This window comes from Anser anser, assembly GCF_964211835.1.
Source record: "Anser anser genome assembly, chromosome: 2".
In the NCBI taxonomy this organism is placed as follows: domain Eukaryota; kingdom Metazoa; phylum Chordata; class Aves; order Anseriformes; family Anatidae; genus Anser; species Anser anser.
In genome coordinates this window covers 160,033,345-160,061,132 of record NC_139721.1, presented here as the reverse complement: position 1 = coordinate 160,061,132, position 27,788 = coordinate 160,033,345, and the positions used below count along the sequence as shown (strand labels likewise).

General features: G+C 44.1%; 1 protein-coding gene across 1 annotated transcript in view; it reads left to right on the top strand.

Moving 5' to 3' along the window:
* Positions 1-27,788, top strand: part of OBSCN (obscurin, cytoskeletal calmodulin and titin-interacting RhoGEF) — a gene marked incomplete at its 5' end in the record, with an annotated part of 184,274 nt that overhangs the window by 4,612 nt on the left and 151,874 nt on the right. The window contains 11 exons of the mRNA XM_083822953.1: positions 3,361-3,630; positions 5,542-5,802; positions 9,737-10,039; positions 11,101-11,367; positions 12,062-12,337; positions 18,014-18,286; positions 20,751-21,026; positions 21,727-21,999; positions 22,695-22,970; positions 23,540-23,815; positions 26,884-27,159. Coding sequence (XP_083679079.1) covers positions 3,361-3,630; positions 5,542-5,802; positions 9,737-10,039; positions 11,101-11,367; positions 12,062-12,337; positions 18,014-18,286; positions 20,751-21,026; positions 21,727-21,999; positions 22,695-22,970; positions 23,540-23,815; positions 26,884-27,159 — 3,027 coding nt within the window. The remainder of the gene's footprint in view (positions 1-3,360; positions 3,631-5,541; positions 5,803-9,736; positions 10,040-11,100; positions 11,368-12,061; positions 12,338-18,013; positions 18,287-20,750; positions 21,027-21,726; positions 22,000-22,694; positions 22,971-23,539; positions 23,816-26,883; positions 27,160-27,788) is intronic.

Here is a 27,788-nt window from a genome sequence, read left to right as displayed (position 1 = left end):
CTCCCTTGGGGTTTTGTTGTGCTGTTTCCATCTCACATTTTTCCCAGTAGGCAGGATTTTGTAGGTCTTTCATTTCTCCTTCTTCAGAAATGTTTTTATTGCCTTCATTATGTGCCTTGGTGAGTATTTCTGCTTTGGCTGAAGACAGATTAATAGAAAAATGTAGCCAAAAAATTGTGGAGAATTCATCATTAAAAAAATCCATTTCTACTGTCAGTATGAATTTATTTAAATGACCTCTCAGGGCACTCAGTGAATAAAAATGAGTCATGTTGGGAGTCCAGGTGCTACAAGGACAAAGTAGAAGTGATGCTCAAATTAGGACCACTGAGCTTGGATGGAAGTAAACGTTTCTAGAAAATGGTTGATTTGGAGTGATCAGAAAATCTTTGTTTTATACTTGTGGTCTGATTCTGTACAACATCACATCCACGTGAGCTGTGCTTCCAGCTGACAAGGCCCACAGCTCGGGGACATCTGCTCCCCCCAGCCTTGGCTGTGTCTAAACTGTGTCCTCCACAACCTGTGGCCCTTGCTCTGCCGGGAGCTCTGGTGACTTGAGCAGAGCTGAAAGTACTTTGTCGTGGGAATGATGGAGCCAGTGGGGAGTGTGTCCTCAGGAAAGGATGGGGACACGAAACAGCCAAAGAGTGGGGTCCAAAAAGCACCACAACAGATCACCGGGTTGTCTTCTGGTGGGAGAAAAAGTTTTTTGTTACCACTTTTGAACATTTCCACTCCAGTCATTCTGACAAACCACTTAAATACAAGATGGTGTAAGCTGACACAAACCACTTAAATTTTCTTATAGGTAAAAATAATAACAATTGAAAAAAAAAAATTGAGTAATTTAGGGTCTTGAGTAAAACCAGCATTTTGCTGTGGAACAGAAATTGCCGTTTTTACTTGATGTTAAATAATTTCTAACCAGCTCTGGTATTATAGGAGCTAGAGGTGGGAACTAGTGGCACTTCTTATGTGAAACAGGGCTCCCTGTGCAAACTGTCACAGGTAACCTCAGGTGAATGCACCTTATCTTCCAAGGACATTTTCAGATATTCTGAACATTTTGGATAAGGACACCGGTTGGTAGCCAACTGGCTTTATCTTCCATATTAGAGTCATACTTAACAAGAGCTTACATTGAGAATTACCTTGTGAAAGTAATGCATGACAAACAGGCATGTAGAATTGAGTAGTCTATATTTATGGAGTCCAACAGATCAAGAATAATGTAGTTATCTGCACCAACTCTTCCCCAAACGCCTGCGGTAGCTGCAGAACATAAGAACATTTTCCTGGGATAGCTTTTTTTTTTTTACTTTAGATACTGCTCAGTGGCTGTAAAGGGAGAGGTTAATGACACGGCCAGCTGCTCCAAGTGTGGAAACAAGCTGCTGTGCTTCTCAGGTGCATCTTGGATTTCCTTCTGGCCCTTGGCATGCCCCTGTGCTCTCATGGCCAGCTCCAGAGTCCCTCTGGTCTCACACAGCAATATCGCCTCCAGTTCCTCAAGGCTGGCATCCTTCTGATAAAGGCTTGTTCTCCTCCCCCTGCTTGGTCCCATGGCATGAGAACTGCATCCACGTCATTCCTCCTAACCACACAGGGGGCTTGCAGATGTGAAATACAAGAGTGCAGGGCAGGAGGCTCAATTCTCCATGGGATAGAGGAAGAGGAAGATAATTAATACGTGGGATGGGGGCAGACAAGGTCTGTGTTACTGCAGCAAGACTGCAAGAATTTGACTTGCCTTGAAACGAAGCGCATAAAGCCAAGAGACACGTCCCTGTTCCTAAGGTATTGCATGGGTTCCCAGTCAGGTTTCAGTCCCCAGTTAACAACCAAGCTAGCATCTCTCCCTCCAGGTGCCCTGCCAAGCCCCGAGGGTCTGGTATCTCTGTCCAGGCGGTGCTCAGCTGGGAGTGATTGGAGGTGTCTGTGACAGCTGCAGCTGTGGCTGTGCCAGGGGTGGAATAGGAGACCTGCAAAACTGAACATGGATTTCCAGGGCTCGAGTTCAATAAAGAACAAACCACACCAAAGTCAGCGGCGGGACAGGATGGGGCAGACAATGGTTCAGGTATACACTCAGCTACCAAACGCACGAGAAGCAAGTTTTAAACCATGCTCTGAGATGTGCCACTGTGGGCATGGGCTCATAAATAGAAGAGGAATCCACTCCTGCCTGACACTTAGGCTAACACCTGCCATTACTAGCTGCTAGCCACCAGCTGAAATTATCAGCCTGGGAGCGTGTGTGTGATCAAGAAGAGGGGGAATGACACCATGAGAACAGCCTGGATGCTGATGCAGGAGCTATTAGAAGGTGAAGGTACACATCAAGACATAATTTCTCATGAAGCATGAGTGGTGACACATTGTCATGAGCTAATCCAAGCGTCTGACGTGGCAGTGGCACCGCTGACCACTGGCTGCCCTGTTCGGTTCAGTTCCCCTTTCTCTAGTTTGTTGCTGGGGTATCAGGATGATTTCACAGCTCAGCTGTCACGGGAATTAAAGGGCATCTGCATTGTTCTGTTTGTAAAGTGTTTTCCCTCGCTGCCGTGCAGCTGTTCTGCCCGTTTGATCTACGCTCTGGTGTTTCCCTAAGCCACAGCAGTGCAGCCCCATTGTTGTAGGAAAGCAGAGGCCGTTGGGAGACTCAGGCTCTTTCTCCTGTCCTTTCATTGCCATCGACCAAAGCAGATGTGGAGGCTTTGGTGCTCGCAGGGAGAACAGGAAGCACCTCCATCAGCTGTGTCGGTGCTTTCCTTCCCATCTGCCCGTGTCCGCAGACACCTCTCATCTTTCCGTGCCATTTCAGATCCCTCCATTGAGCTCATTTCTGACTCAAGACCCTTTACACGTTGTTTTTTGCACCAGTTGACTAGCTCAGCTGCTCACCTCCACCTAGAATTGCTGTCCTGTGTCCTACCCACCTGTAGCACTTAGCGAGTACGGTGCAGAGACGTTCATGTTAGAGGACGAGCAGGCCATGAGAGCAGAACTTACCAACCCAATGCTGCACCAGCTCGTTCACATGGCTTTGGATTAGAGCTTACTCCTGGGTGGTGTTGTGGGGCAGGTACTGCAGTTCAGACTGACACCGGTTTGTCTATAAGTAAGTCCTGAAAAATATGTCTGATGAGATCTAATATATATATATTTAATATGAGAACAGATCACCTACTGCAGTAGGGCTTGATTCTGGGGTTGGATGGGAGCCCAGTACAAATCAACATCATTATTGAGGAGTGTTAGGGTTAAGTCTTCCCTACTAAATTATTTATTTGCATGCTTCTTACCTCAGACTATCCCAAATTCTTGTTTCTCCTTTCTTTTTTTAATTCCCTGAAGAACCCTCGATACCCTTCAAGGAAAAACTGAAGGATCTTGAAGTTCGGGAGAAGGAATCTGCCACCTTCCAGTGCGAGGTACCTGTTCCTAGTACGGAGACAGCTTGGTTCAAGGAGGAAACCAAACTCCGGCAGAGCAAGAAATACAACATCGAGGAAGAGGGCACATACCGCCGGCTCACCGTCCAGAACGTCACTGCAGATGATGATGCCGTCTATATCTGTGAGATGAAAGAAGGGAGCAGGACCATTGCAGAGCTGTCTGTCCAAGGTAAGGAAGAATCTTACTATTTCAGACAGGCCAAGTCTCGCCTACTGAGTGCCAGATGCACATGTGAGCCTCCAGATGTGAGCTTACGAACCACGTTCATCCCCTGCACGTATGTATGGAAGAACAGCCGACTCCCTTACAGTGAGAGGAGAGCCACGTGTGATGGGTCGGTGGGTCCCTGGGTCTCCTGCCAGGGCGTATCTGGGACATGGGGTCACAGAGCAGGGAGAGATTGTGTTTCTGCTTAAGACATGTCACTTGGTGGGGCCCTGTGCTTGAAGGGGCTTCCTAGAAGGCAAAGCCCTTGAGCTGTAGCCCAGCATCGTAGACTTTCCTTAACATGATCCAAAGCAAAGGATGTGTCCCCTGGTGCTGTCTCACACCGGTCTTGCCAGGAGTCTGGCAGACACGATGGTAAATCTGGTCTGAGAGTGGTGCTGATCACACTGGGAAGTTGGCTTAGCAACGGTTCTATGGTCTGACATGTGGGGCAGGCTGTGGTCATCACCAGAATGATTTCAGACTGGGAACCAGGTTCGTGTTTCAGAGCCCTGACATCAGGAGCTACTTTCTGAGGTATGGAAGGCTGATGAGTAAGGGGTAAAATGTAGGTGTAGATCCACATCCAATCCCCCTGAGACTGGCAACTTAGGACTGAAGTTAATGTGGGCATAGAGTTGGGTGCCCTGTTGGTGTCTCACAACCAGTGGACGTGCTCATCAGAGACACAGGCATGTCTGCAGAAGGGGCCATCAGTTCGGAACTCACCAATTTGCTCACTTACCTGTGCAACTCCAGGACCTGCAGTTTTGATTTAGATACTGCTTACGCTGCAATCGTTGACATGTTTTCTGTAGTGTGAGTTGCAGACCTGTAATAGCTACAGGCTCACACTTTTCCTGTCTTGTTTGAAGCCTGAGTTTACTCCCACTGAAAACAGAAGTTCTACACTACACAGATTGGTGAAAGATAACTGGGTGCTCTTCATCCTTGGGCATATTCCTTTCTGTATAATTAGCAAAGACATAAGAGTTCATACGGATGAAGGCAGAAGGGGTAATATAGCCCACAGACACCTGAGAGTTTAGATAGCCCTAAAAGAACAAAAAGGATGTCTAAGCCATTCAAACACTGTAAATGTGTTTAGCCCTGGTAGGACATCTGGTACTTGTGTTGTGCTGTGGTCCTACAACAAGTTCCATTATAAGACAGTGACTGAGCCAGGTGGAGCTCTCAGGAGGGAAATGAGGCAGAGGCTTACTGGGGGATCCCCTTGCCTGCCTTGGGGGAGAATATTCGAGAGGGCAGGGTGGGGTTGGGAGAGTGTGAGAGCTTGGCAGGATGCACAGGCCACAAGTAAGTGATTAAATTCCGTGTGAATTTCAGGGCTCACTCTAAAAAGAAATCTGAGGCTTTCGATGTATTTTCTGTTAAGTTAGGTGGCTGCTGTGTTTGGCCTCTTGGTTATGTAACTTACTGATAATTTAATGGAAACAAAATCCCAAAGACAGCCGAGGACCTGTCTGGTTTAAGACTGACCTACTTCAGCAGAGTGTGCAAATTCCCAGCATATGCAGGCAATAAAAGCCGTATCACTGACAAATCTGTTCTTGGCAAAGCCACGTACCTTGTGTTTACCCAACAACAGATACTGCATGTGAGACTAGAAACATGAGCGACTGTAGTCAAATAAAATTGCTTTTCTCTCTTTGAAGGGCAAAATGAGTCCTTGGGATTATCTCTTCTGTATAACAGAGCCTAGGGTTTCATTCAGGAATGCCTGTGTAGTGTCTATAATGTTTCGATTAGGTGAGAGCTATTGGCTAGAACAGCTGTAGTCTGGTTGGTCTCGTGTTACTAGACATTTTAATATCTGCTGTTTGCTAATCGTAATTACTTTCTTATTTAAAGGGAACATCATTAAAAAACTTCCACGAAAGACTGCAGTTTCCATAAACGATACAGCCATCTTCTGTGTGGAGCTGGACAACGAATGCCAGAACATCCGCTGGCTGAAAAACAAAGAGGAGGTGAAAGCCAGTGATCGGATCTCCATCACACGCTCTGGCAAGCAACACACCATGATCATCCGAGAGTGTACGATGGAAGATGCTGGTGAAATCGCCTTCCTGGCTGATGAAAGCAGGACTTCTACCCAGTTCACTGTGACCAGTAAGTTTCCCTTTTATTTGGCCTTGGTGTTGTGTCTTCCCCTGCAAGCAGGTACTCCCGTGTTAGCACTGCTCTTACTGCCATGGTAAGTCATGCGTTGTCCAAAGACAGTGGGAAGTTCATTGCCTGCGAGAAAAGGCCAACGACCTGATGTTATGGAGAGGTTAAAAGAGAGAGAGAAAACACATTTTGGGAAAGAGCGTGGCACAAATGTGTCTCCCCCATACCATACTCATTCCATACTGGAACGAATATACAATGACAGCTGTGTAAAATGTAGTGGTAAGGGATGTGTGATTTCTTCACACTGGGAGGTGCTTAGAAAACAATTTGTAAGCTACATGCATTATGGTCATCTTGCTTCATTATACACAGAGTGCTGTGGGTACTCTGTCTACAAACTGACCTTCATTTTCCAAAATCATTAGTTTATCTGAGGGGTATTTACCAGTCCTTGTTGCCACTTATTTCTCACCCTCTCTTCAGCGAGTATTTGGAGGGAAGTGTCAGCCAGCATTCAGTTCAGTCCCTAAGTCCTCAGTCTCCAGAGACACGAGGGTAGCTTGTAGGCATGCTGGCTCTTACAGGGAAGTAGATAGGTGTCCCAAATATTTTTGGCAGTGTGTGAAGTTCATTTCCATTCTAGGAAGCAAAAACATCTGTGAAAGAACATCTACACACTTGCACACTAAACATTTCAGGGGCAGTCAAGCGTTCAACAAACTTGAAACATCTTACTTTGATTTTAGCTTCTTAAGCTGTTTGCATTGAAGTAAAATAAATAAATAATAATAAAAAAATTAAATAAAAGAAAAAACAAAGACCTGCAAGAAAAAGGGAAAATGCTTCCTCATGAAAATACAATTTCCTTCCTTTTGTGGGGCAACAGATATAATATGCAGGCTGGAGAATTCCTTCGGATGGCAAATCTGATCTGAGCAAGGGTCCCAAGCATAGCAGTAGCAGCAGGTGCAGTGTAGTTGATAACAGACCTGAAATGAAATTTTGATGAAACTGCCTAATTTTATTAGGCAGGTGTTCATATTTTGGCACTGTGTTTCCCAGACGTGTGGTTTTTGGCTCTGCTGCAGTTCTGGTCTGCATGTGAACACCAACTCTACTCACCACTCGGGGAGAATAATACTTCTTTTCTCCCACCAGCACCTCCAAATTGCAATTCCTGAGTAGTAAAAAGAAATCCTTAAATAACAGTTTAAAACTGTTGTGTTATCTGAAGTGCTTGGGGCATTCTGATGCTATTAAGCTACATGTTTTAATGAGAAAAAAGGCATAAGTATCTTAGCATTATGACACTTCCTAAGGTATTTGGGAAGTTGTAACATCCAACCAAGCATTGATGGGGATGACAATATTCAGTATGATTTCTGACTCTGCTGTTTAAATGGTGAAGCAAGAGCTGATTCATGGAACAGAAAAAGCGAAGTAGTTGTCTTCCTGCAAGCAGGTATCTCTGAACAAAATATTACATTTCAGTTTCTGATGGTAAGGTCAGGAGATCCAATTCCAGCGTCTAGTTTTCAGCTTAATGCTATCTTAGCAGGACCTTTGGCATCTAGCTCTGACCAGCACCAACTGACAGGCTGGTAACAGTGCACCCCAAAACACTTATGTGTCTATTTATGTAATGAAGAAAAAGTGTATCACATTGAGATTTCCTATTTTTACACTTTGTGCCTATTTGATTAGCTACTGTGTGCTGTGTCCACATCTTTTTCGATTAGCTGGATGAGATTGTTGTTGTGGTTAAGATTGTTGTTAGCTGTTTAATACCATTCACTGGACAAGCAATGTTTATATATTAGTTGCTCATGATCGTGTGTTACTACTACGTCTGTTTTACAGATAATAAACTGAGGCAGAGAACAGCTCAGATCTCCCAGACTTCAGTTTGTAGTCTAGACTCATCACACAGGCTCCCTCTTTAGTCTTGAATACTTGAGTCTCTGCAACATGCAACTCATTGCCCCTGTCTCACACACCTTTAAGCTGGGATGTGTTGCTTCTGAATGTGCTGTTCTCCATAGGACTGCAGTTGGAGTCTGGATGGCTGACTTAAACCAGACAGCCAACTTTTAAATATCCAGAATTACACAAAATTAATCTTTTACTGTGTCAGTAGTCTGTAACTAGAGCACATCAGCTAATGCCTAGCTTCTTGCCCATATCAGTGGAAGCACATAGTGATTAACCCCAGTAGGATTTTAGCCTTCTCTACAAGAGCAATAAGAGGGTGAATGCAAATCTTTGCTATGCAAATACCTGCAGGAATAAATCTGTCATATGTGACCTCAGGAACCACGAAATAGCCACATCTCCTTGGCTGTAGGGTCCCACAGTGGGACATGCCTTTTGCATCATTTCCTTTCAAAGTTAATTCCCCAACCCCAAAAGCTGGCTCTGCACAGATTACTGAAACACACCTTTCCCAACAGAGGTCCCTGCTGATGGCTATCACTCTTGGGAGACGAAGTTTACAGAAGGCTGTCTGTGGCATAAAATTCAGAGACAGGACAGATTCCCAGAAGAAAGTGGCTGCAGAGAACAGACAAGCCTGTGTAACCCACAACTGAGACCTCTGTGAGGCAGTGTGACTCCAAAACCCTTGCACTCTTTATTCATGCGTATCTTTTATCTCTGAAACGTCCCAGTCGTTTAGCTGGTCTGTGTTTAAGCCTGTTAGAACCTAGACTGAAACATTTCTGTATGCTGCTGGAACAGGTTCTTGAGAAGAAATTTAGTCCACAGACTCCTGGCACAGGCTGCTCTTTATGGGGTAGATTTACATTGCCTCACAGGATGCCACATCTGCATGGAAAGCATAGCAAAATATTATTATAGAATCATAGGATGGCTTGGCTTGGAAGGGACTTTAAAGACTATCTAAATCCACCCCCTGCCATGGGCAAGGCCCCCTCCCACCAGCCCAGGCTGCCCCCAGCCCCATCCAGCCTGGCCTTGGGCACTGCCAGGGATGGGGCACCCACAGCTCCTGGGGGCAGCCTGGGCCAGGGCCTCACTGCCCTCTGAGTGAAGAATTTCTTCCTTATATCTAATCTAAATCTCCCCTCTTTTAGTCTAAAGCCATTCCCCTTGTCCTATCAGTATCTGTCAGTGTAAAAAGTCTCTCTCCATCACTGTGTTCCTCCTTGACACCTTGGTGCCTTGCCACGTGCTGGTTCTCATAGGCACATCTGTGTTCTTGTCTGTGATTCCGAGGGGACTTGTTCGGTTGAAGTTCTGACAGCAGATGAATCCCAGTAGGCTGGCAGTATTATTGCAGGTCAATCCCCTGTTCAATGAATGACATGTAGTAGGCAGGTGGATGAGGGGTAAAATCACATTGATGTCCCTTTTTTTTTTTGGTTGGATTCACACTAGGGAAGTGGAAGAGGAGTTTGGAGCATACAATTTTGGACAACTTCTGATGGTGATTTTATCCCTCTTCTGAGTGAAAATAATATACTGAGCTTTAGTCTGTTTTATCCAGGAGCCGTATAGGAGGTGGCATGGGTCTGTATCTACTTTAAGCCTTTGAGGTGTTCATAGTAAACTCTTTGTTTGTGTAAAGCAGCCTGAAAGGATATTCCATCCATTCTCTTGCTTTTCCATGTCACATTAAGGTTTTACAGAGGTTTATTAACTTAGGGTTGCCTTTAGACCAGTGTAAGCTCTGGTTTTCTTCAGTGAGACACAGTGGCCTTTTCACTCCAACATTTGGAGTACCCATTCCTGGAGGTTTTGGAGTCCACATCCCTGGAAGTATTTCAGAGACGTGTAGACGTGGCAGTAGGGGACATGGTTTAGTGACGGGACTCAGTAGGTCAGTTTGATGGTTGAGCTTGATGATCATGAAGGTTTTTTGCAACCTAAATGATTCTATGATAAACTTCTTGCTGTTTTTATTTCTGTGCAGCTCCCAAAAAACCTCCCACACAGCCCCCAGTTGACCCTGTGGTGAAAAATAAAACAGAAACCTCAGTGACGCTAGCATGGTCCCCTCCGAAGCTGGACCGCCCCATTCCAATCGATGGCTACGTAGTGGAACGCAAGAAACTAACTGGCTTTACCTGGGTGAGGTGCCACGAGTCTCACATCCCTGTCCCCGAGTTCACAGTGAGCAATCTGGCAGAAGAGGCTGATTACCAGTTCCGAGTGTCTGCCGTCAACGCGCATGGACAGAGCCCGTATCTGGAATTCCCAGGGAGCATGCACCTTGGTGAGCACAAAACCCCCAAAGAAATGGCTCAGTCTGTGCTGACCTGCCACGTTGGTGCTCTAAAGACATTTCCCATGTCTTTGAGGAGTACCAAGCAGTAGCACTCCAAAGCCTTTTTCCTTTGCTTCTAGCTCTTCTACCTCATTTCAATGTCTGCCTATCACTAACGTGATGCAAGTTAGGTTTCTGTGATAGAGCTGTGAATATGGTTATATTCCAATATCTCACACCAGGCTGTGTGAGAGGCAGAGCTCTCTGTAGTGGATCTTCCGCCTGGAAGTGCTTCTTCCAGCGCTCGTGTGAAGGGAAAAATAAAGGTGTGCTTGTGATTTAATATTCAGTATATAGATGAGATACTGAACTTGCATCTAAAGAATATTTCTGTGATGATCATGCGGCCCTAAAAACCAGGTTCCGATTGGTCTCTCTATAGTGTCCGAGTTACTATGAGAAATATGGGGATTTTACTTTACTTCTAGGGTACCAGTGTGCCACAGAATTATGTATAGTGGTATTGTCTACTCCTTTGATTCATTCTACTGAGCAATATCTACTTAGACCCAGATCACACTCTGTCTTGTTACTGTCATTCTTTTCCCTAGCTGACCACATATGCCTGTGCTTCCCTAGAATATCTAGAAGTAATTAGTGGGCTGAGTGGCCTGCTGAAGATCCTTTTGAAATCTGAGAGTAATATTTTTTACTAAAGAAACAGCACGCTTGCTAGGGATCCTGGGTGGTTCAGGATGCCTAGCAAGTGTTACGTCTGTCATGCCTTTAAAGACAGTTGGGAAAAAATAAGTAAAATATATCTGTTGTTCTATCTGTGCAGGAAACAGGACTTAATCTAGTGCCACAGGTCAGTTAATGGCAGACGTAGAAATCAAATCCCATTCACCCATTGTGCATTGCTTTCGGTACATGCAAGTTGTGTAAGTGTGTAGGATTTTATTCTCATGTCTCATTTACCTTGAGAGCTTTGCTCTTAGGAAGGACTGTTCTCCAGCATGGCAGTCTTGTGTCTTTTGTTCTCAGACATACAAGTTGTTCTTCTTTCCCAGAACCAGTCCTGGCTGTGAAAACCCCCTTGACAACTGTTGAAGCTGTACATGGAGGGGATGCCATCTTCACTATTGACCTCACAAAAACTTGTTCTGGAACTTGGTACCTTAATGGTAAGGTCTTGCAGGAAAGTGAGACCTATATCATTAAGAGAACCCAAACTACTCACAACCTGATCATAAAGAATGTCACCAAGAATGATGATGGAGCAGAAGTGAAATTTGTTGCCAACAATGTTGATATGAGCACCAAGATGAGAGTGAGAGGTATTTATTTTGATCGTTGTCCTTTCTTCTTCCAGTCAAGGGACAGTTGCTGTGACCTGATAGTTAGAACTGGGGCTGGAGGCCTGCGCTGTGGCCTGGACTGTACAAAATACCTGAAATTGCAGCATATGGACTAATGTGGGTCCTGGTAATGACAGGACCACGGTAGCACAGAGGGAGTCAGTCTACTCAGCTGCTTGGTATTTAAACTAGACTGCTTAATGTCAGCTTGGGAATTTCTGCAGCTCCCAACCATCAGTCAGTAGATTCAGTTACCAGATAAACTGCTGAATCCCTTTAAATTGGTAATTTCAGCTCCAGGTTTGGCTAGACTTTCTGGCTGTAGTGGAATCATACAAAAGTAAAGGAGCATTAATGGCAATACTATCTGCATCTACTAGTGTAGCATGGCTAAAGGTAACGAATAAAATGTTTCTTACGGAAGGAAGTGTTCGGCTTTGGGTGAAAATCTCTGCAGAAATGTGTTTAGAGTATTGTTAATCAGTAGAAAATGTGCATTTTTTCCTTAGTGAATCTGAAAGAAAAAAAAAAAAAAGATTAAATCTGCAATGGGAAAAGAATTGCGAGAGCAGGAGCAGGACCTAACACTTTTTCAAAGGTCTTGCAGCAGACACATATCAGGGACATGCTAGCCTGATATAACTTGAAATAATGAGGCCTTTGTTCCTGACAGGTGCTGAAGTGAGATTTACCAACAAGAGCAGAGATATAGAAAAGGTCTCTGCTCGGCTGCGTGAGGAAGCCAAACTTCAGGCTGAGCTTTCAGACACAGACGCTACTGTGAAGTGGATGAAGGATGGGAAAGAGCTCCAGGCCAGTGAAAAATACGAACTTCAAGCTGTGGGGAAGAGGCACGTCTTGAAAATTCGCAACATTGCAACAGAGGATGCTGGAGTTTACCAGTGCATCTGTGAAGGGGATAAAATGGTCTTCCAGCTTTCAGTGAAAGGTATGTGACTGGGTTGCTTTGCACGAATGGCCTGTTCCTGCCCTATGCCAACAGAGTCTTCAAGGGACAGAAAGGGAGTGCTCCAGAGGTGGTGGCATGAGCTGCTGGAACTGGGGGTTGTCTTAACTTCCCATCGACATCCAGTGTTGACAGTGTCTAAGATCCCAGAGTAGGAGAATTTGGTAGTGAATACAAGATATAACACCATCTCAGTGGTAAGAGCTATGTTTTCACTCAGATTGGCATCTTGATATTCCACAGGCTTTATTTCATGAGCTTAAATTGTAGGTAGTGAAAAGGTGAAGAAATTCAGCCACGGAGGCAGGTCATGATGCCGTCTCTGCCCTTTGCTTGCTATGTGATGGTGGGCAAGTCACTCAGGAGGTAGTTCAGCTCTGATTAAAGGTGAAGGGACCAAGGTAATCTTGGCACTGTTTTTTGGCAGTTTTTTGTTTTTTTTTTTTTTTTTTCATCTGTTTGTTTGTTTTCTGTCAGTACCCTGGCAAATAAGAACAGACGTTTCCAGGGCATGGTTGAATGGCTTGACTCATTGCTATTTGCAGGGTGTTCGGATGGAGCGCTGTGTGGAACAAACAGCAAAATATAACTTCCTTTGTATCATAGAATCATAGAATATCCTGTGTTGGAAGGGAACTAGAAGGATCGTTGAGTCCATCTCTGGACTCCACACTGGGCAACCTAAGAGTTAAACCATGTATCTAAGAGCATTGCCTGAATGTTTCTTGAACTCGGGCAGGCTTGCTGCTGTGACAAGGGCAGCCTGTCCCAGTGCCTGACCACCTCTGGGTGCAGAACCTTTCCCTAACCCCCAGCCTGACCCTCCCCTGTCCCAGCTCCATGCCGTTCCCTCGGGTCCTGTCGCTGTCCCCAGAGAGCAGAGCTCAGCGCCTGCCCCTCTGCTCCCCTCGTGAGGGAGCTGCAGGCCGCCATGAGGCCTTCCATCAGTCTCCTCTACTCTGGGCTGAACAAACCACGTATTAATGCTTCCTGTTTGACAGATTTGAACCAGTACAACTTTACAGCTGCCTGTTGTTCAGCTGTTTCTGCCTTCATGGCTGTCCTTTCCTTACTGCATGCCCTCTCTCTAGCTGGCAGGCACTGTGACTACACATCCACCCTCAGAGCAAGGTGAGGAATCTTGAAGCTTTTCTCTGAAAACAGTGGAATGAAACTTTTGTCTCACAGTTTTGAGTTTTGTCTACCTCAAATGGGACCAGAATTCGGCTGAAAAGCACCAGGTCCCCAGACTTTTCCTTATGAGTATCATCTAGTTGTCTGCTGAAGTTCAGAGTATAAAGCCTGACTCCAGGACAGTCTAGTGTGTTATCAGACATTGTTTGGGGTGTGTTCAGTAGCTATTTTGATTTAAACTGGCAAATTCACTTTGTAGAGCCATTTGATTTCTTTGTTCTGTTCTGTAATTTATCCCTAAGATACAGGAGGAATCAAGGAAAAGATGGGAAGAAGAGCAACCTAACTTTTCTGCTGTTCTCTTAGGATAGCTAGAAGAGGTGATGTAAATAGTTTTTTTTTTTTTATGGCAGTGATACAAAATTTGAAAGAGGAAAAGACCTGTGAAGAGTTACAGGGGTTTTTACCCAGCTGTCATTCTGTCATTTAATACACAGTAGTAAAGAGAGGGTTAAATTTTCCACCCCAATACCTGTTTTGCTGAAGGTTATAGGTCTGATCTCTGAGATCAGTGTGTTGGGCATTGGTTGCAATAAGTAAGAATCCTTTGTGTACTCCATAGAAAGATTTGCTGTTTTGTCCTGAATCTTCAGGACTGCATGCAGATTACAGTAATGCAAAGGCACCTTCTTCCCAGCAATGACTGCACTGAGTATGTATGAGGCTCCTCTCCATCATATTCTGCTGGCTTGTCACACTCATTCATCTCTAGAAACAACAAAACCCTGGAGTAATGTATGCATTTTGGCATTGGAAAACATACTTGCTTGGTTATTCTCAAAAAGCAAACTCAAAAGAGACTTGAAGACAGCTGAAAAAAACTGATTGAAAAATGGGACTAAATTTATGGAGGAGGAATTTTCTGTCTACGCTTGGCAGCTGTTCTTAATTTTGGTTTTCTTCTCTCTCTCTGCCTCTTTAGCATAATTTTTCACACTGGCAGATCTACCCATGGATTTAATTGAATTAGTTGATGGACATGTCTATGTGCTTTTCACTGTAATGTGACCATCAAATGAGTAACGAATGCTATTATTTTAAAATCTGTGTTGGCAATCTGTGACTTAAATGTCTGCCGTTTGTAGCTTGATTACTGGAGAATCAGCTTTGATACATCTCATACTGGTAGCACGAGGCTCACAAAACTAGTTCCCATGTCATGCTGTCCCACTGTTTCACTTTCCAGCATCGCCACCTTTGATCTGTTCTTCCTGTAATTCAGGTACAGCTAGCTGGTAAATCATTTGATTTGCAGGTCAGCTGTGTCTAGCACACGAGCATCAGGTGGCTGCCGAGAGGCCTCTGTGTCAAGCTGCGGCCAGAGGTGTGCCACTTGCTGGGCCTGATGCCCAAAAAGCCCCGCTAGAAGGTGCACTTGTCATTTATCACTGCAGTCCCTACACTGCCGTGACACTTCACGTGCCAGATGTCCGCTGACACATGACCTCCTGCGTCGAAACAGGACATCTGAGAAGTCTCTTTCAGCCTGCCGTGGCTGTAGTTTTTATTCTAGTTTTCTAAGTAATGGAAAAGTGCACGAATAAGCTTATTTTCCTGTTCTTCCTCCTAAACCTTTTAACCTATGCACCAAGTTCCAATAATGCTGATGGAGAAGTGGAGATCTCAGCAACATTCAGCCTCCACAGGCTTCATGAGCATAGGAGTTGGGTAGAAGAGAGACACTGCGTTGTTGTCCTGCTGAAGCAAAGCAGCACCATCATGAGTCTCTAGAGAAACCACTGGAAACAGAACCCTCAGACAAAAAAATAAGAAACGGGGCTTCATTGTTTTAAATGTATCTGGTATGACTTCTTTACCCACAGACACTGCTTCACTAAGCTTAATAAACCCCCAAAAACAGGGCTGGTAGCAACCTAGAGAGGTCAGATAAAATTTCATATCTGCCAGAAGCTTATGGTTGAACAGACTCACTTGAGGACCAGAACTAGAGAGGTCTCTAGTTTCTTTTTCTTCTAGGTTTCTTTTTCTTTCTTACCTGTGGACTGCTTAGCAAGTCAGTTCACTCTTAATTCTTTAGATGTCCAGACTCTGTCACTGTACAAGCCAGTGAATGTTGATTTCCTACCAAATATTTAGTAATCTATACGTAATTAAAAGCACTACACATTCAGAGAAATCTGAACAGCTAATCATGTAATCACACAGAACCACAGAATAGTTTGGGTCGGAAGGGACCTTAAATATCACCCAATCTCACCCCCTGCCACGGGCAAGGCCCCCTCCCACCAGCCCAGGCTGCCCCCAGCCCCATCCAGCCTGGCCTTGGGCACTGCCAGGGATGGGGCAGCCACAGCTCCTGGGAGCAGCCAGGGTCTCACCTCAATCTGCGTGAAGAATTTCTTCCTCATATTTAATCTAAATCTACCCTCTTTTAGTTTAAAACCATTCCCTGTGTCCTATCCCTACACCCCCAACAAAGAGTCCCTCCCCAGCTCTCCTGCAGCCCCCTTTAGGCCCTGGCAGGCCGCTGTGAGGTCTCCCCAGAGCCTTCTCCTCTCCAGGCTGAACAACCCCAACTCCCTCAGCCTGGCTCCATAGCAGAGGTGCTCCAGCCCTCTGGTCATCCTCTTGGCCTCCTCTGGACTTGCTCTAGTGCAGGCTCCAGGTGGGGTCTCACGTGGGCAGAGCAGAGGGGGACAATCCCCTCCCTCGCCCTTCTGCCCACGCTGCTGGTGGTGCAGCCCAGGACGCGGTTGGTTTTCTGAGCTGCGGGCACACATCGCCACCTCATGTTGAGCTTCTCATCCACCAGCACCCCCAGGTCCTTCTCCTCAGGGCTGCTCTCAATCCATTCCCTGCCCAGCCTGTGTTTGTGCTTGGGCTTGCCCTGCCCCAGCTGCAGGACCTTGCACTTGGCCTTGTTGAACCTCATGAGATTCACACAGGCCCACCTCTCAGGCCTGCACAGGTCACTCGGGAAGACATCCCTTCCCTCCAGCATCACACAGCTTGGTGTTGTCGGCAAACCTGCTGAGGGTGCACTCAATCCCACTGTCCATATCAAAACAAAGATGTTAAGTAGAACTGGTCCCAGTACTGATCCCTGAGGAACACCTGATCGTTACTGATCTCCACCTGGACATTGAGCTGTTGACCACAACTCTTTGAGTGTGACCACCCAGCCAATTCCTTATGCACCACGTGGTCCATCCCTGAAATCCATCTCTCTCCAATTTAGAGACAAGGATATCATGGGGGACAGTGTCAAATGCCTTGCACAAGTCCAGGTAGATGATACATCTACCTAAGGAAAACTAAGGAAATCTAAAGAAACTAAATGCAAAATCCACCCTTGTTGATAAGGTCTCCTGAGGGCTTTGAGATAAGGAAAGCCCTCATGCATTGCACCAGGAGGTAGCACTGATAATAACACCTTTGGAGCAAATCCTGTGACAGTTGTGCTTAGCTGGTCCAGTCCCGTGGACTGTATCAGCAACGAAAGCCAATAACTGCATTTGCATGGACTGGGCTTATATCCATCAGCGGTAATGTGCAGTTAAAAGTAACAGTTTCTGAAAAATGAGTTTTTAAATCTGACATGATTATAGGATGGAGTTAAACATATTTACAGGATCTCAGAAACTTCTGTGTACATCAGCTAGCTCTTGAGCTCCTAAAACACTGCCATTTGGTACAAATTTATTTAATTAGTATTATGTGTGCACATTCTTGAAATTACAGAAAAAATGCATACATAATAAAGGCTTTGATTTTAGTAGCTTTGGCAGCACAGTCCCAAAAATCTGACTTAATTGTATGTGCTATTTTAAAATAATATGTTAACAAGAGGTTTGAAGATTAATTCCTTTATCTAGAGTAAAGTGGGACTGTGGCTTTAGGCTAACATTTTTGGCTAGCATAGTGGTGATTTTTTTGAATCTTTGCAGTCAGTGACTTGAAGTGACTTGATTATTCCACTATGTATTAATAGATGCCAGATTCATCGTCTGTCTTCTGTGCTCCAGTAGATTTCCAGGAAGATATATTTTTTTTTTCATTTCTGTCCTATGTGATATCTCCATAGATTTTTAATTTATTCTAACTTTAGTTATCTAGATTACATTTTAACCTTTTTTGGAGTTGATTTCTTTGCCAGGAGGTTACAATAGAATGATTGGATATCCTTCATCTCTTTCCTTCCAGTTTGCTTGTTTCAATTCTTTCCTCAGTTTTCCTATTTCAGGTATTTTCTTAAAGCCCTATTGCCTAGGTTCCTTTCCCTTTGACTCAGCCTCTCTATGTCCTCTGACTTTTGGATGTATGATTATCTGGTATATGGTTTGTAAAGGCTGCAAATTTGTCTGCTTCTGAATTAGAATCTAGTGACTATATCCATAATTATACATGGATATTTGCTCTTACGATAAATTAATACCTTATGTGCATGTTTTCTAATGTTTATGCAATTATTTACCAGCACTATGTGTCCATATTTTGTTTCAGCACTTGCAAACTTCATAAACAAAGAGAAAACTGGAGGAGTTATCAGAGCCATCACTGGAAAAGAAGCTGAATTTGTTTCTGAGACCTCTGAAGCCAACATCATGGTTAAGTGGTATAAGGATGGCAAAGAAATCACGGCCAGCAAGAAATTCACTATGGAAGATAAGGGGAAACTGCATAAACTTGTGGCTTCAGCTGTGACAAAAGAAGATGAGGGAACATACACATGCAAAATTGGAGATGACACTCTTATTTTTGATTTAAAAGTCTCAGGTAAACTTGTGATGCAAGTATGGGATCAGAGTCTGTGTTAGGCACTCAAGACTTGATTCAAGTTACTTGTGTTGCCTTGTAGATTGCCAGGTCTTTGGATTAAGTTTGCACAGTACTATTTCAGAAACACTGACCTTACAATAATCCCCTTGCAAATCCACAGTACAGGCAAATAATATAACCATGCTGTTCTATGTTCAGGTCCACTCAAGGTTTTGCTAGGGTTGTAGTCCTGACTTGAACACTCCATGTGGTGAGCAGGCTGAGGGCCACAAATGGGCTTTATGCTTTTACTTGAAGGATTGCCTCAGCATTTACGTTATCCTTGAACCTCCTGACTGAAGTGGCCATAAAGTCTTTCCCTGGAAGTCCTGCGTCCTCCTTTGACAAGTCGGAGCTTGGAGATTTGGAGAGCTAAGCGTCTCCTTTTGTTCCCAAAGGACGTTATGATCTCTGAGATGTCTCTCCGAGGTGCCGTAAGCCCAGCCATTAGTTCATGGCATATGCCCATCAGCATAAAGCACATGCTCAAGCATGTGCTTCTCAGATCAAGCCCAGAAGAGTAATGCTTGTCACTGATGTGTTCCAGTTCAGGATGGAGCTGGAGTATAAAATAACACAAGAAATTATCTGTGAAATTCAATATCTGGGAAATTCTGCTGACTCAATTTGCATAGCCTGGTGGGAAGCTTTCTCTTAAAAATGGTTTTCTGGCTTGTGTCTCAAGCCTAATTTTTCAACCCAGTCCTCAGTTACAAACTGAAGCTCTAGCGAAAGCTTCTCATTTTGTATCTATGTGCTGCAGTGCAATGCGGTTTAAGAGAAGTAACAACTCCCTGCTTGTGACCTGTAGCAGTACATCTGAGTTACTCTAATGCTGTCCATCAGTGAACTTAAAAACTCAGCAGAGCTGATAGATCTAGCACATCACTGGACTTGGGATTCCTAGAGGGTTTACTGAGCTAGAGGGATTGCTTCCAGTTTACAGGTGATGTTTGCTCAAGTATTCACTCTGCATCCTGCCTCCAGTTCTGTTCGCTGTTTTGCCAAAAAAAAACCAACACCAAACAAAACAAACAAACAAAACAAACAAAAACCAACAAACAGAAAACAACAAACAAACAAACAAAAACCAGCATCATATGCAAAGTATCTGTGTATCGTCATGAACTTTTTGATGAACAAGGAATGAGTTACAGCCTGTTAACAAAACCTTAGCTAGGGCAACTTCCACCTTGTTTCACATGTCACCACAAAATGTTTCCAGGTTGTTAATAGGAAGTACCAAACAGTCATGATATGGTCTTAAGGCAGGAAAGTAATCCGCCTTTATGGTAATGAGTTACCCCATTACTTTTGAATAGCAGGACTCTGGAAGAAGTATCCTTCCTTGCTCGTCTAGTTTTAAAAAAATAGATCACTCCTAATGATTACAGTTTTTAATGAAATAATTGTTTCCTGATGCCACAAATTTGCCTGGCATGGGTGTAGCATAGCAAATGTCCTTGGTGTATTCAGTGACTGAAAGCAACAGTTGCTGCTAGCAGAAATACAATACTGAGCCAAGATTGCTGGTAACTGACAGCCATCAGCTTGCTCTTCAGGCATGGGCTGGCTTGATGGAACGAAGGGTATGAAATACCTGACATGCTCATCAAACACTACTTGTTAGCTTAGGGACTGGGCGTGTTGAGTAGGTTTGCTCACATTTTGCAAGCAAGGTGACTGTTTCCACTTAGTTAGTTGCCTTCATTTTAGCTTTAGAAATGCAGAAAAATAATACAGTAATACAGAAAACTGAATTGATTGAAAAGAAAAAAATATTGAAAAAAAAAAAAAGGCTGTCAGTAACTTGAGGGCATCTCAGCTTGATTTAAAAGATCAAAGATTGCAGATTTTCAAATTCCATGTATTTGACTAAAACACACTGAGTATTATTTGTATGAAGTTACATGTTGAGACCCAATTCTGGAACCATTTTACTTACAGAAACAGTCGCATTGAATACAGTGAGGCTTAACATAATATTCTCCTATCTCTGTATGTCTCACGCATGCACGTGTATATAAGAGTGTATGTACACACATATGGAAAAACAGTTTATTCACATGTATACATTTATAAAGGATTCATCAATACCCAGCTCCCAAACTGGAGACCATTGTGTACTGACTCTCTTAAAACTTGAGCAACGAGTTCCCCAGTACAGATAACTCTGCTGTACCTCGGTGGGAGGACTTTTCTGACTTGTAAGGACACCTTCTTGCTGTGTCTGTTAATGCCCTGCCATAGTTAAATTGAAACAGTACCATGCACACATCTGTACCTTTATACCTCCAGAGATGAAACTTGATCACCCAAGCGTGACTAGCAATGAAATAACAATCAGTTGTAACTATATCTTAACATTGTGTTGAATAAGCCATGAATCAGGGTGTAAACTGCCTTCTTCTTTTCTTTTCAGATGAAGCTGTTAATTTTGTTAACAAGCCCAAAACAACTCCGGAAATATCAGTCAGTCCTTCTGAAAACCTTGAGCTGGTGTGTGAGGTGTCGGCTGCAAGTGGAACTGTTGTATGGAAGAAGGATCAAACTGAGGTGAAGCAGGACCAGAGGACAACAATCATCTCTCAGGGGACACACCGCAAGCTCATCATCAAAAATGTGACGCTGCAAGACCAAGGGAGCTATACCTGTGAAACAAAGAACGACAAAGCAACATTCCAAGTCAAAGTTAGAGGTGAGAAAATGCTCAAAATTCCAAAGATCAAGTAATACTCCATTTTGAATAATATCTGGCAGTTGGAGAATGATCTCAGAACCTCTCTGGGGTGAAATATTTCAGCTGTAGGACTTGATTTGCAGTCAAGTATCCCATCAGCTTTTGTACGCATAGTTTTAGTAGTAACTGCAACAAATGATTGGCAAGGAGGGTAATTTCTGCACCTCTCACAGTCAGCAGGTGTGTCTGCAGAAACACTCCTGCAGAATTACAGTGCAAGGCCATAGCAGAGGTGCAGGGGTAAATAAAAGGGAAGGGGGTGGCATTTGAAGAGCTCTGATTAGATGGAGAATTGCAAAATTTAAGTGACCCAAATAGGTGAAAAAAACGGGGGTGATTCCTAGATAGGAGGGCTCTTCCCTTCTGATTCACTGGAAGCTGACAGAGATATCAGAAGAGAGAAAGAGGTGAGAGAGGAGGGTTCAGGCAGTGCATATTGGTGCCTCGGGTCCAAACCTGTGCTCGAATTTTTTAACATTGTCAAACAGTTCCCACACACCTATCATTTCCCACTGGCAAAGTAGAGAAGGTGCTTTCCTGTCCTAACGGGCAAGCACTTGCTCTGTTAGAGGCAAGTACGGTGAAATAGGGGGAACTTGAATAAGCACTAGAGAAGACTACTGCGAAAAACGGTCTGACTATTGTGGTATTCTTGCAGAGAAAGATGTGTTTACAAACAAGGACAAGGTACAAAAGGAGGTGAAGGCTGTACTGACACAAAATGCCACGCTGAGCTGCGAGGTGGCCCAGGAGAAGACCGATGTGAAATGGTACAAGGAGGGGAAGCTGATCACCTCGAGCAAGAAGTTCAAGGTGGAGTCGGAGGGCAAATCTCGTCGGCTGGTGGTGAGTGAGGTGGAGAAGAAAGATGCTGGGGAGTACACCTGCGAGGCTGCTGGCCAGAAAATGACCTTCAAGATTGTTGTCACAGGTAGGAGAGACGTTGTTTCTCATCATGGAATGGCCCATGAGTCCTCTTTATTACAGACCAGAATAAATCACTTTCTAGGCTCCAGGGATTTGGTAGCGTAGATCTTCATTGAGGTAGTGACAGAGATCAGATAATCAGCTGGTGTGCATGCACTGTCATACAGATGCTTATACCTAAGTGTCTTCATCTGTGACCTGAATCCCACTTAGCCACCCTTGATGTTTTCTGACTACCTGGTAAAGGAAAAACAAACAATGATATATACTGTTGTGATTTATGGGCATAAAGGTAGGGCCAGCTCCCAGATCTGTCAGAAAATAGATCTGGAAGCAGGTTCAAGAAGACACCTAGAGTGGACAAGGCTTATATATGAGTACCAGTGGCAGATAAGATCAGATACCTGCATGTGCATTACTTTATGGAGCAAAAAGACATATCCTGTACATCCATAGACATAAGAAGAACCTGAACTCCTAAGGCATTGGAACATTTTGCTCAGAAATGGTGATTTGTTGCCCTCAGGTTGTACACGGGGTCATGTCCTGTCTGAGGTGTATCTCAACTCTGTGTGGGGACCATTCCAACATGACAGAGCTGTGTGAAACTTTCATAAGCAGGATTTCATATTCAGTTGTGAAAACTATGGACAGCATGAACATACCTGTGCATTTTAAATTGCTTCTCCCACTCTACAGAAGTAGAAGACGGTTTTATCAACAAGGACAAAGTGCAGAAGGAGGTGAAAGCTGCACTAACAGAAAATGCCACGCTGAGCTGCGAGGTGGCCCAGGAGAAGACCGGTGTGAAATGGTACAAGGAAGGGAAGCTGATCACCTCGAGCAAGAAGTTCAAGGTGGAGTCGGAGGGCAAATCTCGTCGGCTGGTGGTGAATCAGGTGGAGAAGAAAGATGCTGGAGAGTACACCTGCGAGGCTGCTGGCCAGAAACTGACCTTCAAGATTGTTGTCACAGGTGAGAGAAGATACTTTGGCCCATCCTTCCTATTTCTAGAACATTTAGAAAAACGATTATTATTTTGTAAATGTTCTTCCCATTATGTTTCAAATTTTTGGAGAACATCATTGGGATGACTTAGCCCTGATGGGGAAAAGGAAAAAAATGTTCCAGGTACAGTTCTGAGGCAGCTCCATTCTTCAAAAAGTTCAGGAATTTCCCTTCACTGTGGGAACAGGGCCATAAAAAGGAAGGTTTTGATTGCACGTCTCCATCACCATGTGTTGATGCAATTGGAAAAACCCAGGACATTTCATAGCAGGGGCACAGTGGTGAGCGATAGGGTGTCTGCCCCACGTCTGCACACTTTTTGTTTGTCTTGGAAGGGCTCATTTCAGCTGGTGAGGAGAATAGGACAGGAAAGCGTTGTGAAAGGGAAGAAAGTGGCATGGAGAGTCATTCAAGATGTATTGCCATGCTGGGGCTCCAGACTGGGGGAATGGATTCTATTTTCCAGCTCCCTCTCTGCCTCCTGCTCCTCTTTCAAGTAGCCCAACTAATCTTTCTCTCTCCCTGTCTGCCCCCAGAGCCAGAAGCTGTATTCACAAACAAGGAGAAGGTGCAGAAGGAGGTGAAAGCTGCACTAACAGAAAATGCCACGCTGAGCTGCGAGGTGGCCCAGGAGAAGACTGATGTGAAATGGTACAAGGAAGGGAAGCTGATCACCTCGAGCAAGAAGTTCAAGGTGGAGTCGGAGGGCAAATCCCGGCGGCTGGTGGTGAGTGAGGTGGAGAAGAAAGATGCTGGGGAGTACACCTGCGAGGCTGCTGGCCAGAAACTGACCTTTAAGATTGTCGCCACAGGTAGGAGAAATCCGCTGATTTGGTTGATATTTCATTGCCTTTTCTCTGTGTCTAGGTGTTCTCTCCTGTTATCTCAGTCCAAAAATACTGTTAGGCTGCCTTTTGGTGTTGGCCTAAGCTACCATTTCAGTGAGGTTGTGTCGGACTTGGCAGGTCTACTGATTACACGCAGGTATCTTGTTATCAGCCACTCGACTTCCCCTGTCTCCTTAGGCTCAGATATTGAATCTAGAGTTTTTGCTAGGGGGCACTGTACTAAGAGACCTCTTCCAGTTTGGTATTCCTTCTCTTATTTTTGCTTTTCATTCACAAAAGTAACTGTTTTCTCCCCTCTTCATTTCATCTTTTTCTATGCACAACGTCCTATCTACCAAAACGAAGAATTTCTCTGATTATTCCACTGTCCGGCTGTGCAATCACATACATGTACACTTCCTCATGACTCTCTCATGAAACAGTTTTGTGGATAATGAACAGAAGTGGGTACAGATGCGTGGAACTTGAATTATGAGTTGTTTTTAACAACCTTTCATCCTTCCCTTACCTCTTCCTTCATCATCAGCTGCCTTTGGGTACCTGAATGTGATTTATCCAGCTATAAGAACTGTGCAACACAGGTCTACCAATCAATATTGCAACAGTAGCATTTACAGCTCCCTGCTTTGTTGTGGCTGCATCAAGGTTTGGACGTTGATGGTAGCATACTGTCCTAAAAATTTTCAATCAGATGCAGTACACTTGTCTGTGGTCTATTGAATCGCAAGTTGATGACTGTTTCTTCCAAGTTCTACATCTGTAACGACCAGTTGTGAGTCCAGTAATGTGTATTTCTATTTGCAATTTTCATTTTAGCTTTAGATTTGGACTCTTTAGATTTGGAGTCTGGGGATTTAGTGCAGGGGCAGTTCTCTTGCTCTAACTGCAGTATGGATTTCTTTGGTATCAGTAAATTTTGTGAGAGGTCTAATACATTTTAACTTAGGCTCCAGACATCCATGGGCTTGTCAGATACGTTCTGAGTGACTGTTTCTGAATTGGCTGATAAGAAGGGCTTTTCCTCGTAGTAGTTACACTCTGCTGTCTCTGTCATAAGTCAGATGGCTCTCTGTTAACTTTATAGTTTTTGTTTCGTATTCTGAGCTGATCAGAACAAAGAATCCAATTTCTTTCTCTTTTTTTTTTCTTTTCTTTTTTCTTTCTTATGACATTGAACACACTGGACCTTAATCCTGGCTGAGGTCTGGCATTTTATCAGCTATGCAGAGGAGCAACTGCACTGGGAGTCTACTGACTTTCCTGCTTGCACACATGCTGGAGACCTGAAGTCCTTGCAGGGCATAGCTTGTGTTCTGTTCCCTTGTAAAGGTTGCAGTCTTTCTGCTGTCACTGTCCTGGGGCATCCCGCTCCCTGAGTCTTCAGTGTGCAATGTGCAACTGCTCCTATAGCACAAAGCTTTGCTGCTGCCCTGACTGTCAGCCATCAGCTGTTACTGTCCCCACACCTCGTGGTGTACATGGGGTGTGATTTGAGGGCCTTGGGATCTTTATCACGAGTTGTGTAGCTCATGCTTTTGGCTTAGGAAATTGCCAGTTTCAGTGAATGATGGATTACAGTAAGGCTAGGTTTGAGAGGCATCTGTCACACAACGTGGACATTGATGGAAAGACTGTGGCATGGATCAGAATAAACCAAGTACATCCTCAGCTGCTGAAGCCAGCCCATACATTACTGCACAGGTGTAGATAGAAAATGCAGAAACATAAGGCTTTTACACTTGAATTTCACTAGCTGAGGGCTATTCTTAGCTGTTTGCCTCAGAAACCAAAGGTTTTCAGTTCTCTTTCAAACTGGGTGACTTCATGGCTGCACGAGGTAATTTAACACCTTTCCCTCTCTGCCGTAAGTGGAGAGTGCTTGCCTAGCTACTGTTGCTGTATTTCTCATGTGTACCACTGTAACGTGACGTGCAAGCCCAGCACACACTGGAAAATGATCTAGTGTGAAAGTCAGGAGGGGATTATGAGTACTCTTTGAGTGGTTGGCTCTTTTGCTGCAGAAGTCCTCGTCTTACTAGATTATCCCAAAGTGCAATGGCTTTCTGAGCCTTAATTTATCCTCTTACCATTGTACTCAGAAAGCTTTTCAGGGTTCCTACATTCCAGGGTTCCACTGGTAGCACAAACCCATCCCATTTTAAGGACAGCTTAAGGTTAGATTCTTAGTGTTGAGTATCGGGATGCAGCTATGGCCCTTTTAGCTCATCATAAAAAGAGCAAAGTGCTGCACACCTTAGAGACCAAGATAAAAGTGTAGTAAGAAGAGTTTAATCTGCAATCTCATTATCTCAAGATTCATGGTATACAGTGAAACCCTTATCAAAAGGATACATGATATCCTTTTGAAGCCAACTCCATTTGTTGAGACAGAGGTTCCAAAGGGAAGCGTGGAAGAAAGTGACTTTAAACACTTCATTCCGCATGTGTTAAGTATTAAGAGAAGATTCCCTCAGTCAGTTTTCTGAAAAGTCAGAGATTTCCAAGTACAGAAAAGTGTATTTTATGCATAAAGCTGAGCTATGAAAATTAACTTAAGCCAAGTACTTTTCCATATTAAGAACTGTATCTTTATAATTTCCTTGGGATTAAGTTAAAAGATATTTTCTGAACAATATCCCGTCTTAATCTGACATACTCAGATGCTGGTAAATTCCTGTAAATAATGTGATAGAGCAGTCTGTGATTCATAATTGGGTTATATTTGGCTAAACTCAAATGTAGAGTGTAGCAATATGAAAAAGTCACAAAGGTGAAGATTTATCTTTGTCTTCGTTAGAAGAAATTTGAAAATGAGGAGCTCCAGCTGTTTTAAAAGAATAGTTGGAGAGACAGAATGGTTATATGGACTATCTGTAGAGGGTGCATTATAATGTATGATAAACACAACCGTAAAGCAATGTTCCTTACAAGAAATTGTCCTATACAATATGTACACAAAATATGTGTAATATCTTCCAGTCACAAGCTATTTGTATCTTATATATATTTTCCGTAACATTTCCCAATATCAGAGCCAGAAGCTGTATTCACAAACAAGGAGAAGGTGCAGAAGGAGGTGAAAGCTGCACTGACAGAAAATGCCACGCTGAGCTGCGAGGTGGCCCAGGAGAAGACTGATGTGAAATGGTACAAGGAAGGGAAGCTGATCACCTCGAGCAAGAAGTTCAAGGTGGAGTCGGAGGGCAAATCTCGTCGGCTGGTGGTGAGTGAGGTGGAGAAGAAAGATGCTGGGGAGTACACCTGCGAGGCTGCTGGCCAGAAACTGACCTTCAAGATTGTCGTCACAGGTAGGAGAGAGATTCTCTCAGTACTGTTTCCTATCATGATTAATTGCTGCCTTCAACATATTCTGAGTTTATATGCACTCTGCAGCTTTATTTTATTTGTCATTCTACAAAACTGAGTGTGATTCACAGGGTGTTAGATACATCTTACCTCTTTCTATCTGTTCCCAAGATGGACATAAGATTTGGTTCAGATGCCTGCATGTAGGCTTCCAGTTATTCCTGAAATGCTCTGGAGATCCCTGGCTGGCATCCATCTGCCCTACTAGAAATGGGCAGCTTTCCCGAGAGTCCCTGGTATATGTCCCAGCCTCTTGAAGACATCTTGGGTGCACAGGGTGTGTCAAATTGCCCAAGACACTTGTATGTGGGCTACTGAAGTGTGGTCCTAATCAGTGCAGTCTGTGAAGTGACCATTGACAGGGTCACCCCTGACTACAGCAGGGTTTCCAGTACCACCTTCTCACTGGGAAACTAAGCTTAGGTGTCTTAATCTGGGAGCTGAGACCAGCTCTACCTCCTGGGTAGCTAAAGTTGAGTGAATTTCTGTCATGATGTCAGATTCCTAACTACTGAGAATCATCAGTGGCTTCTGGGTCTCAGTAACATAAAACCTTTTTTCACTCTTGAAG